Source organism: Gasterosteus aculeatus, chromosome 18 (genome assembly GCF_964276395.1).
Source record: "Gasterosteus aculeatus chromosome 18, fGasAcu3.hap1.1, whole genome shotgun sequence".
NCBI classification, from domain to species: domain Eukaryota; kingdom Metazoa; phylum Chordata; class Actinopteri; order Perciformes; family Gasterosteidae; genus Gasterosteus; species Gasterosteus aculeatus.
Window position 1 is genome coordinate 15,239,723 of NC_135706.1, and position 13,045 is coordinate 15,252,767.

The following is a 13,045-nucleotide window of genomic DNA, read 5'->3' on the forward strand; positions in this document are numbered from 1 at the left end:
GTCGATTTCCACTGACTCTCAACTCTACAGAGAGCTTGTGCTGCGCTTCCGTCTAGAGTCTGGCATTCGCCTCCTCCAGGCGAGCAGGTTGCGTTCGCCTCTGAGAACAGCTCGGCGGACGCACGCCGACAAGAACAGTGGCGCATATTTGGAAAAAATGGAAAACAAAACCTTGGATTCCAGGAAGCAGAAGCAAATAAACGGCCTCAAAAGAAACCGTAGAAAGAGCGTTCAGGTTGTTTGCCCTTTCATTGTGAAACAGCGGCGCAGCGTGTGGATAAATAGAGTGGTTGCTCGTGCAGAAATGGTGCAGTCCGTTGTGACTGCCTGTGTTTCGTGGCCACAGAGTGATGTGAACAAAGAAACGCATGCAGAGAACATCGGAAAGAGAAAAACAATTCCATTCAAGGTGTTGCTGTTGGGAGGTCCAGCTCCAACACACCAATTTTAACACTAATTAAAACCGTAACTGCAAACCACTAAAAATAGCGCGTACTGCAGAGGCCCGTCAATTAAATTCACCCTCGGGGGACAGTTACAACGTCGCTCAAGAGGAATGATGTGTTCTGCAAAGCGGCACGAAATGCTATTGACGAACGTGCACGCTAAGTTACAAGGACATGTGCAGAGAATGTCTGTTTAATAACCTTCATTTTGTTAAAAATATGCAGGTATTTGTTGCTTGTTTTCATTACCCGCCCTTTGTCGATGCTTGTAAGAATAGACTATATCATTGTATTCTTGCTAAAACAAGGAATTCGTTTACCTTGCATTATTAGTTTTGAGCCACATATTTAACTCCTTATACACGTTATAATAATGTTATTATATTTAACATGTATTACTCCTTATGCTATATATCTTTTTATCTATACATACTCCACAAATGATTATCTTACACACTGAATGTGTGTTGTTCTACTGTGCATATTGAGATTGGTTTTGTGGTGGTTTGTAGTTCTGTCGCATGTGTTTTTTATTAACGATTGCTCAGATGTGGAGAACATCGACAGCGTGGAAAAAAGTTCAGCTGAAAATTGAAATCTTTGGTGATTGACGCGTTCCCCTCAGCGCCGTCCCTCACGCTTTAGGCGGCTTCGTTTCCTCGCCCCGCCGCCGCTGCTCCCACCGCCTCCTTAGTGCAGCCGGGGTGAAAGGGTGCACGGAGGGAACGAGGCTTCTCTGCCTGTCAGCCGCTGAGATGCCCCCCGCCCCCCCGCCCGCCCGCCCCCCGCTCTGCTGCTGCTCCTCCGCGGGCTTTCTAAACAACTTTCAATTTCGCAACCTTTGCCCGTGTCAGTCTACATGAAGAGAAACAAGGACACGGAGGGGGAGCGAAAAGGCCGAGACGGGAAGGACAACCCGGGCGGAGGAGAGGATCTCGTTCGGAGCAGTTCCATCACTCACGGGGGGGAATCAGGACGATCGACGGCCAGTCAATAAACTCAATAGGAAGCGCTCTTCGATGAACGCTGACGAACCTTCACCGCTCGTCGAACTGATGCTCTGAAACCAGAGCGGCTGCATTTACAGTCGGTGGCTTTGTCAGGATAACGAAAGCGTCTGAGCTTAATTAACATTCTCAGGGGAGCGCAGGGGTCCCTCCGGATGCTCTACCTCTAAATAATAAGTACATTTTCATTCAAAGCAGAACGCTTTCATGTTGTTCATTTCACATTTATTTTCTAGCACTTTGAATTGATTTATTAGAGCAAATAGACTCCGGTTGCAGTGAAGCCGCGCTGCAGTGCGCTTTGCTCTACTGAAAGCTCACGAATAGAAACCTTTGGGGGGGGGGCTCAGGTTTGCCCGGGATGCGCCCCCTACGGCGGATGAGGACAAAGAGTCCTTCATGGACCAGGAAGAAATCCGCACACTTACAGTAGACGTCCACCCGGATGGACTTGATGGCCGGGGATCCCAGGCCGTTCTCGGCCTTGCAGTAGTAGCGGCCCCCCTGGGTCCTCAGGATCTTTGCAATGTGCAGCGTCTCGTTGAACACGCTGGAGTCCTGGAAGCGGTCCGACACGCTGCCCGCTGTCTTGGTCCACCGGATCTGCGGGGAAGAAACGACAGGAGTGACTGCAGGTCGGCGCCCGGATGGCTTCCTGTGTTTAGGAAGGAAGCTGTGAATCCTCGTTCAAGCTCCTTCCCCGCCCCCCTCCCCCCTCGACTCGGCGCGAGGCGACACCGCCGCCGCGTTCTCAGCACGAGTACCTCCCACTAACCGATGAGGCCCGGTTAGCCCATGGCATTGGGGTGTAATGAAAGGTGAAATAGCGTCACTCTGCAACATGAGCTTGTAATTGACTCTCCATCATTTCCATCCCCTGTCCTCATTAGAGCAACCAGCGTGCACAGGTGCTGCGACGACTCGGGGGCCCCTCGGGAAGCCACGGATGGACTGGCTTTGCCCACAGAACCTCACATATCTCTGCCTAGTCCGGAGGGGGGGGGGGCGGATAATTTAAATCCAATATCTCCACACTGTGTTGTGATAGCATCATTTTGGCTACTGATAACATCCCATTCTACAAAGATAGCAGCAGATGAAACAGGGATATTGCAACATGGGGGGATGAAGATAGGGGGCTATCTCGGGAGATTGCCTCATCGCTGCTGGTGATGGGGGGGGGGGTTTAACCACGGCAACCGAGGCCCGAGGATACGACAGCTTGAAGTTTGGTCATTTTCCGTAACAGACAGCGGAAAGGAAATGAAAGGACGGCCCGAAAACCTGATAAAGCGGCTTTTTTTGGGGAGGGGGTGAGGGGCGTGTGCTCACGGCGATAGGACGACAAGCAGGAGAATTCACAGGCAGCGGAAGTTTATCAGGCGAGCTTCAGATTGTCTGTTTGGCTCGGGGTGTTTACGGTTTAGAGAGGCAGTCGCGAATTAGCTCCCCTTGCAGCGGGAAATACCGCCGTCAAAGAGAGACGCCGGTACGCTCATGCACTCGGCTAAAAGGCCGTCACTTCACTTCTGTTCCAAATGCATCGAGAGACACAAAGCACTTGACGAATACGACCAAACCCCGCAATTGATCCGGTGCTGAAGCCCCACCGGGAGGAGATGTGGAGCGGCCCGTTAGAACAGTTAGGGACAACAAAACAGGCCCCAAAGTTAAATAAGTCATCGTTTAGAAGCTAGATGGAGCTCCGGGTTGTGTTTGACTCGGTGCTCTTGATGCCCTCATGTAAATACAAAGCAGGCTGCTTCCCGGCGCACCATGAATCAGTATTCTCCCAGCTCAGAGCACCGGTCACTTCCCCCGAGCCTCGACTTTCAGGGAAGGCGTATCAATAAGTGCCCTGTTGAAGAGGTGGCCATTCAAACGGCGCTTCACATCTTCAAAAGGAGAAGCGCCGCCGTTTGTTTTTGTTTTTTTCCTCCGCGGGGGCAGAGGACCACACCGCCGGTGAGCTTTTCTACTCCCCTCACCCCCCCCCCCGTGGCCCCGAGCTATTTCCATTCCTCCGCTCCTCTGACTCCTCTCTTCTGAGCACCTCTGCTCGCAGGGGGGAGGAAGGGGGTCCTGAAGTGTGCGCGGTGAGAACAGCTTGACCCCCCCCCCCCCCTCCTCCACCCTCCTCCACCCTCCTCCACCCTCCTCGGTGTAATGCAAATACTGCGCAGCCGGTGCATTTGAGCACTGTGATAATTGCTCACTGACTGGCGGTTTTATTCTTCCCTTTTCTGCCTCTCTTTTGTCCTCAGCTGAAACTAATAAGGTTCTCTTTGTAATAAGTTATATAATAAGTCAAACTGCGCAAGATGAACCACCTGGAAAGGAATTCATTATTCCTGTCTGTGTCTTATATACTGTGCATATATTAAACCATAACATGTAAATGAGGTCTGGTTTCCGTTTTAAAAAAGGAAAAACAAAAGCATAAATGACACAACTTTGCAGCGTCTACACAACAAGAACATCAGACACCCGGATGGAAGATCAACGTTTGCTTACAGGGGAAGCAGAAGCTCGCCCGTCAGCGCCCGTCTAAAAGTCCCGGCAGTGTTTGAGACCACACGTGCGGCGATGTCACAGCGAGCGCTGAATTAAAAAGCGCCCGGCGTCTGTCGTCATGCGGGGGATCGTATGCCGCCGCTGAATCCCCCCCCACAGTGCACCGCTGTGACGTTTCCCTCCGCCTGACAACAGGCCGCTTTCTAATTGCTCGCCATTCCGTTGTCTTTCCGCCACTGGACGGCGGTCTGTGCCGCTCGCCCGGCGAAGCCAAGTGAGGCTGAGCTCGACAATCCAGCAATCAGGGGAAGCAGCGGGGGGGGGAGGAAGGGGAGCAGGGGGGGGGGGCGGTTGGAATCACACATTTGGAGTGCAAAGACTCCACAGGTGCAAATGGCAAATGGGCTGAAAATAAAAGAAGAAGAAAAAATACTGGACGACAACATGAAACACACCACAATGGTCTTTGATGTTTAAAATGAAATGTTTTTTGCGGCGGCGCCGCAGTTCAGAGTGTAAAGGACTGCGGGCGCGCTGCTCACACACACACACACACACACACACTCTGACACCATCTGCTAAAGACACCGGCCCTGAATGCCAACTGTCATGGGAGCATCCAAAGCAGATCACTGTACCCCAATCGCTGTGTGTGTGAAGCGAAACGTCCCGGGGCCCGAGGTCGGCTTATTTGCAACCGCTGACCCGCGGCGCTGCCACTTGAATCTGGCCGGGCCAATAATTGAAACAGATAAAAAAAAAAGAAGGTGTTTGCTATGTTCTGTTGCCGGCTATTGGAGGGAGCCTGGTACTCAAACAAAGCAGTGTGGACATAATGGATGGAGGCCAGGGCGGAGGGGGGTGGAGGGAGGAGGGAGGGGGGGGGGCAAGGGGGCAGATGGCTTCATCATCATGGGACTCTTTGATGTCTGTTCACGGCATCAAAGACAATGAAGGAAGCCGAAGGACAGTGACCATCAAAGTGTGAACAGATGAAGCTTTATAGTTCTGCTGCTCAGATACAGACAAAGAGCAAAAGTCATAGAGACACCGTCATATTTATATATATATATGTATTTATTTATTAGGGAGCCTCAGGTGACATCTTCAAGTTGCACTAATATCATTTCTATTGATGTGAAACAGAAAAATGTCAATCATCCCTTTTGAGAAGCTGTAATCAGCTGGTACGTTTATGCCAATTCTGCTTAGCGAGTGACTCGGATATCAAATTTGCAGCAACCTCAACATGTTCATCGACCAATTGATTGGCCGCTCGTTACGGCAGTCGATGGAGGGAAGAAGATGGAGGAGCAGACTGGACACATGTGCGCTTTGGCCAACGAATTTGTCCATCAAACACCCTATTTTCAAACCCTTTCTGTGTCTATATATCTGATTTGCGTCGTTATCTATAATCCCAAATAAGTAACAAGTGAAAAATGCTCATCGCCACATCCACAGGTTAGCATTGCCACTGTTAGCATTTAGCTCACGGCCACTAGCATGGACGCAGATGCTTATTCTCTCGCTGTTTAATTAACTGTTTATGGATTACCAATATTGCCAACGATTAATTCTCCGTCGATGTACTTTCAGAAGGACACGGGAGGAGGACGACAGAGCGAGATGGATTTATGCTGAAAAGCAGCGTTGGAGCAGGAAAAAGCAGCGGCCACAACCATCATCACTCTCCTCCCCGTGACCTCTGCACCAGACATCCCTGACAGCTTCACTCCTTCTCCCCCTGAGAAATGCCCCCCCGCCGGCAGTCCCAGTCCCCCCCGCACAGCCCTCAGTTACACCTTAAAGTGCCAAACCCACGAGGCCCGCCGGAGAAAAGCACATAATATACCGCGTGCCGGTGACTGACAGGAACATATATTTATCTGACAATTAAACGGGAAGGCTGACAAGTGTTCAGTGTGTGTGTGTGTGTGTGTGTGTGTGTGTGCGCGAGGCTGGATGCATGCACGAGGCGAGTTGGGCAGGTGTGCACGGCTCTGACAAGAGAGGCCCGCTGTGAGGAAGCCGCTGCAGCGCTTTGGACGCGATCCAGAGACTCCATCAGCAGGAAGGCCTGTGGGGCGTCTGTGTCGTTCAAGGAGCGTGCATATTGATAGACACGGCGGGAATTAAATGGGGGCGAAAGTGCCTCGTGTGGCCCCATTTACTCTGTTGTGGCCCCGATGTTGTACTTGGCACCACGCCCCTCCGTCTATGTGTCGTCCCGGGAGCTTGGCGGCATCTCAGAGGGAAAGAGAAGCCGATCTGGACAGTGATGATGGAGAAAGCAATTTTCTGATTTGCTAATGCAGAACTAATTGAAGCCACTTACAGTGATGGAGCAGCGGGACATTGTGGTGCAAATGGAGATGGTGGTTGAAGCTGTTGGTGTGGTGGTTTGAGAAAACAATATTGAAAATTATTTCACTCACACACACACGCACGCGCACGAGAAAGTACTTTCCCATTAATCTGAGGCGCCTCCAGGGAGGCGGGTCTACGGCCCGGGAATCTTTTACTGTTCGTCACGCGTGGCCTTTTCTCTGCTCAGCCCGGATCATCGTCGCACAGGAACAAATGTGTTTTGAGCAAAGTGCTGACGGAGTGCAAAACAGGGCCCACCCCACCCTCATCGCCATGTAGCTTCTTTTTTTTCCTCCATGTATTTAGGTGACCTGACAAACCGGAGCAAAGTAAAAGTAGATTTAAAAAAAAAACAAAAGCAACAACTAAATATTCTCAGTGGAACGAGGTCGTAAAAACTCGTGAACGCCGACCAAAGGAGACGAGGAAACTCAACCCAATTCAATCTGGAACTTTGGGGTAAAGAAAGTCTGAGAACTTAATATTTAATTCAAATGAAAAGACGATGAGATCGACAAAAACCCTGGCGTTCTTCAACCAACAGAACCCAGCCCGGATAACCTCTGCTGCCTCCTCGCCCCCCCCCACACACCCCCCCCCCCCGCGGTCAGAGGGGGCGAAGAAGAACCCGACACATCCCTCAGCCCGGGGAACCGCGCTGGTCTCGTAATGACTCCGTTTCAAAGGAAGTTCCTGCCTCCTCTGCTGCAGCCGTGCAGGGCTTTTGATCCCACACTCTCCTCAGCCTCCCCCCCCCCACTCCCCCCCAACACGCCTCCCCCTCACCCCCCCCCCTCCTCGCTCCGCTCTGGTTTTTCGAGAAAGTCTAATTAAGAAGCAGAGACAGAGATGATGAGTGCAAAGTCGGCCCGCCGAACCAGGGGGGGGGGGAACGAGCCGCTCGCTAATTCAAGGGGCCTCACCTTTTCAATTTGAAATATAAAAATCAATAGGCTCGCCTGCTCTGGCATCCGCGGGGGGGGGGGGGGGGGTACAAACAAAAGGCCCCGTCCATCGATCAAAAGCGGGAATTATATTAATGAATGTAAATGAGCTCAGTCGGGTCTGGAGATAGTGCTGAATTCCGGCTACATCCTTTGTTATCAGGCAAATTGAAAACAGCATTTGATAAACGTTGGAAAGGTTAGCGTGTGCAAATCCTGAACAGAATGTGATGGTCACAGCTGACATTTATACCTGCGTTAGTTGGTATTTTGTCTCAGCGGGCGGATGAAATCCCGTTCTTGCTTCTGCGTCTTAACTTTTTCTCAACGAATTTTCCCCTGAACCTACTTCTAAGATCCGGATGAAAAGGGAACAACGGAAAACAACAGATCAACGTCCCATTTTCTTCAAAAGAAGACACAAGTTTTCTTTTAATTAGTTTAGATCAGCAGTAAATAAAAGAACCCGTCTCTCAGACGTCGAGGACCCGTGTGACCCGCTAGCGTCTCTCCGCCGCGGCCCGATTCCACTAGTTACCCTTTTGTTGTGGCAGATGTTTCGCCTGTTTCGTTTCTGCACTCGTAATTACGCTCGCAAGCTTTGATCGTCAACACGCGGGTGCACAGTGGCCCCCAAAACCGTGAATAATCGCTCGCTCGCAGGATGCAGGACCGGGAAGGAAGCGGGCCGGAGGTGAGCGAGGATAGGGGAAAGGAGGCAGGGAGGACGGACGGTTCTGCACGCCTCCCTCTGGGGGGGGTGGACTCCTCACCTGCGGTCGAGGGTGCCCCGTCACCAGACAGGTGAGCTCCAGCGTCTCCCCCTCCCGGATGGTGTAGACTCTCTCCGCGTGCCGCTCCTCCTCGACATTGCAGGCGTGCCCCGAGTGCACGATGCGGACGGACGGCGGCGCTGCGGAAAGGGAGGAGAGAGAGAGAGAGAAAAGTAACGTTAGCATTCTGCCAACTAGCGGTTTAGCACAACCGAATGAGTATTGATCCAAAGGCGGTCTCACTGGAAGAGAGAGAGAAAGGATTCAGAGCATTTTCTGCCCCGTTTGTGCAGCAGCAGGCAAAGGACCAGGGATGTTTATACAAACCCCCCCCCCCCCCCCCCCAGAAAATTAATTGCCATTTTTTTTGTTTAATACCATTCGGTTCGGTGCAGCTTTTCAATTATTGTTAACACATCAAGCACAAAGTCGAGAGAAGCTTCTCTGGGAAAATGATTCGCCGGCTGCTTCGTTTCTTTTTGAAGTACGTTGGGAGAGAATCACTTCTGCAGAAATGTATTGATTGCGCTCGTGCTGCGGAGTGTAATGAACACGCTTTAAAGATGCTTTAAGACTCTTTATACTGAGCAAGTCCTCTACCTGTCAGACGGGACCCGTTGGCGTGAGTAATGTATGTAATGTTATCGAAACTCTTTAAGTTGCATTCGCTTGTGACTCAGCATTTCTGAATGTCGCACTTTCACCGACATCACAACACGCTGCCACTAAATAACATTCGCATTCATAAGTCCTGAAACCCAAAGAGAGTTTTATTAACAGCCAAACAAACGGGTCGTTTACTTTTTATTTTTTACCAACTTCTATTTGAATAATCGGTAATTTCACATTCGACCCTGTGACCTTGCAGAGCTCCTGTGCTCCGCCGTGGCCGAAGCCTCGGCATCTTGCTTACGGTGGTTGGCGGAAACGGATTCGGTGGTTATGACACAAGCAGTGACCAATCAGTCCCACTCCGCTCTGACGCAAAGTGACACTCACTTTGCATCTTAACCAAATTACCCCGCGTAATCAGGCGGTGATTCAAATACAGCGTCAAGTTGATGACCAACTGTGGAAGACGGATCGGTGGGCTGCACAACAAGTCGCTCCTCTCATTCCTCCCTGGCGGCGTGGAGGCCTCGGGCCTCAGGACGGGTTTACTGCTCGGCCTAAATACACGCCAGAGGGTATTATCCCTAAAGCCTTACACGTGTGCATGATGGAGAAGAGGGAAACACGCTCAGCGAATCAGACATGAATTAAAAACAGTATCATCTTATTTGTGAGGGAATTTAATATAATATTCTTCGCTGGCAACAGAACAGTAGATGGAGAAGAGAATCTCTTACATCATTTCGTTATGTAATAAACGTAATTTGAAATGGTTGGAATCTGCGATATGGACGATATTAACTCGTCCGGCGGCGTGGAAAGATGAGCTGCAGTCCTTCCACAACTCCATAGCGTTAAAGGGAGGAACGAGTCATCTCAGGTAAAGTGCCCGAAAAAAGCGCTCGGCGCCACAGAGGCGTGGAAGCGCGTGGAAGCGACCCCTGACAACAGCAGCATGTGTTCGGCATTCGTTCCTCTGCTGCGTACATGATTAGTGAGGAGGTTTGGGATGAGACACGATTTAGAGAGCGGAATACGGGATCTGATTAGCGGGAGGACGGCAAATTGGTGGAAAAAAGAAGAAAAAATAATTTCAGAGTCACTGAGGAGCAGCTTCCACCTCCATCCAGGCTGTCGCGCTAATGAGCGCGGCGACACTCCCCCCCCCCGCCGCTGCGCTCGGGAGTCTCAGCCGGAGTGTGTCGCTAAACGCCCCGGCCCACCCCGGCCCACCCCGGCCCACCCCGGCCCACCCCGGCCCACCCCGCCGTTTGACTCATTCAGCTTAGGCCCTCCGCAGAGGTTGACGGAACGGCGATGGCGGCGCTCCTCGGCGCCCTCCTCCCCCGCATTCAGGGAGAACTCCACAGGGGGCGGATAAGGGCTCGCCGTCAAAGGAGCTTCACGCAAGGCTGCCACTTGAAAACACAAATAAATAAATAAAAGGGCTCGGGAACAAGGCCCCAGGGCGCTCGGCGAACAAAGTGCTAATGCCATTTACTCCAATGAGCCAGTATCTCTGCCGCGTACCATCAGCCCCGCAGGAAAGTAGGGAAAACACCCCTAATTAATTATCTTCAACCGCTGCGGCGGCTACACACACACACACGCACACGCACGTTAACGCACACTTGGTCTTCATGCAGACCGACACCAAGCTCACGGCTCCAAACAGCAAATAGTGCTCTCTCTAAGCAGACATAATGGTGTCGGAGTATCCGAGTGGAAGCCAAAGGCCTCAGCTCGCTTGGGCCCGAAGCGCGAGCCGCAATCACCGCCATTACCGCGTCCTTTTCTGTTTGTTTACTTTCCACACTGGCGGTAAATACTCATCGCGTTCTGAGAAAAGACATCTCGCCCACGGGTAATGAGACTTTAATGCGCCGCGTCTCGGGGACAGACAAAGGGAGGTGAGGACGCGCCGACAGGTGTGAGAGATAAAAGGTGTCCTGGCTGATCAGAGACCTGAATACCTTTTCACGCCAAAGCCCCCTTTCTACCTCGCGTGTGCGGGTAACGTGTGTCGAGAAGCCAAGCGAGGGCCGCACATCTGGATGTTAATGAGACACTCTTTGTAGGGGGCAGGATGGGGGGGGGGCGGGGCAGTGGGGGCGGGGGGGGGGGGGGGGGGCGTTTGACGCACAAAGCACACCTGCCACTCCCACTGATGTGACAAGTGCAAAACACTGCAGGGGGGGAAAATCAATCGCAGTCAAACTAACGCCGAGTTGTCACTTGTTCATTCTCACCACGAGCGCTCGCGATCAAACGGCGTTGTTTGCGAATGTTGTCATGGAGCTACGGGGCAGGTTGTACATTATGCATAATGGTGCATCCCAACCGTCTGCAGATGTGCAAACACACACACACACACACACACACACACACAGCTTCCTGATAACTATACATTTTATTCTTATTTTCATTCAGGGGAAAAGAGAAGCAGAACAGCTGCAGGCGAGCAGCTAGAGTCTCAGATGTGTCTCTATCTTTTTCAGTTCATTATCTCATTTGCATAACGGTGACATCATCTGCAGAAACACGCAGCAGGGGGAATGCAGGTAGGATGCACGGGGAGAAGAACTGTTACTCTGGTGCTCTCTCTCTCTCCATCTCCATCTCCAGTCTGCATACGTGAGTGTGTGTGTGTGTGTGTGTGTAGTTGTGTCTGTGTGGCCATTGTGTCTGTTGACCGTGCAGCTCCCACTGGAGAGACGAGGCTTCCTCGGCCTCGGTTGGGGGGAATTGAGACGGCTTTATCCACTACCGCCAATAGAGATTAAATTGGATTTGGCTAAAAGCAGCCTGGTCACCACGGTTGTGGAGTGCCGGGGTGGCAGAGGGGTGAGGGGGGGGGTTATTGGCCTAGATTTGACAAACAAATACATGTGGAGAAAAAGAGAAGCCAACAGCTGGGGGGCCGGTCGCCGCCGTGGGCTCAACGCCCTCGGGACCGCTAAGCAGCGTCTGCGAGTTCTCTGGCTCCGTAATCACCTTCTCGGGAACGGCAGAGCCAGATAGTGCCAAACAGAAGGAGAGAAAACATGCAATATGCATGCGGTTAGACATTTAAAGCAAAAAGAGAAGTGTTTTTGTTGTTTCTTGTGGTACAAAAAGGGACTGTGGGGGGAAAAGTTCATTTCAGCTGTACAATAAAGCCACACGATGCCGACATAAAAACACTTAGCGATAACAATAACACAAGTCCGGCTTTATCGAGCCGCTATAGAAAGGACAACACGTTTTAACTATTTAAAGAACGATGACTTTTATCCTGTTCCCATGCAAGCTCTCCGTTCAATGAACACGCGTTTAAATAGTTTGACCAAACACATTTCTGCGCCAGACCAGCACACGACGTGAAGCTTTAATCGTGGAGCTCGCAAGCTGTGCTGTGATTCCCTCACTTCTTCTCGTTTGGCATCTAGACTTTAACCTGCGGAAACGTAACGTTAGCATTAGCCGTTAGTCACGAAGCAGTAAGCCAGTTTACTTAGTAATGTAGGCTATACAGCATTATCTAACCTTCGCTAACATTAGCCGCGACAAGCTTTTAAAGAAGAATATTATGTCGTTTCTTCATCCAAAAGTTCAGTTCAGTTCATTCAGGATTCAGTTCTTTTAGGAGCTAGTTTATAACGATAATGTCCTCCGGCTGCTTGACTGGAGTATCTGTTTGTTAAGACCGCTGACAGAAAGCTCGATAACAGCGGGGGGACCCGACCCAAAATCACGAATCGTTACGAGAGACTCCTTTCACGTTACACATTCGATCCGTCGCTTATGTCAAAGTATTGATTAGTGCAGCTTGGGGAAAGCCGCATAGCGCACGTCGCCTCCAAAATGAACCATTTCAATCCTCCGATGAATCAATAGAGACCACATCCATATGTTATAGGCGCCTCATTACAGATACTGACACGTCGGTCCAACTCATATACAGCTGCATCGGCCAATGGGCCATTCTGTTATCCAATTATTCTAATAAATAATATATTTTAAATATATATTTTTGTTTTACACAATTAAGACAGCAATTTTTAAGTCAAGCCTGAAAAATAAAAATAAAAGAAACATCTCTCACACGCAGGGAGGAATAAAGCTTATTAATTAAACCCTGGTATCGGCCGATAGCCAAAGCACAGCTACGTCATCTGTATATCGTGACTGGAATAGTCTGATCCTTATCACGGAGCAGGCATTGATATAGATATCAAATCAATATTGTGTAACCTTGAGAATGCGTAAGCGTGCTCCATTGTCACACGATAAATTCATTTTCATCCCTCGCCCATTTGGGCGGCGTAAGCTTAGGCTCCACCCAGCCCCGTCTGCTGTATAATTGAGAAGCAACTCACGCACGGGGTCATCCACGTGTG

The 13,045-nt window shown here is 50.7% G+C and overlaps 1 protein-coding gene across 4 annotated transcripts in view; it reads right to left on the minus strand.

The window, feature by feature from the left end:
- The window catches only part of LOC120808129 (MAM domain-containing glycosylphosphatidylinositol anchor protein 2), a 106,680-nt gene that overhangs the window by 60,653 nt on the left and 32,982 nt on the right, over nt 1–13,045 (minus strand). For all 4 annotated transcript variants that reach the window (XM_078093622.1, XM_078093623.1, XM_078093621.1 and 1 more), the window contains exons 2-3: nt 8,055–8,194; nt 1,882–2,056 (exon numbers count right to left, since the gene is read on the minus strand). In XM_078093622.1, coding sequence (XP_077949748.1) covers nt 1,882–2,056; nt 8,055–8,194 — 315 coding nt within the window. The remainder of the gene's footprint in view (nt 1–1,881; nt 2,057–8,054; nt 8,195–13,045) is intronic.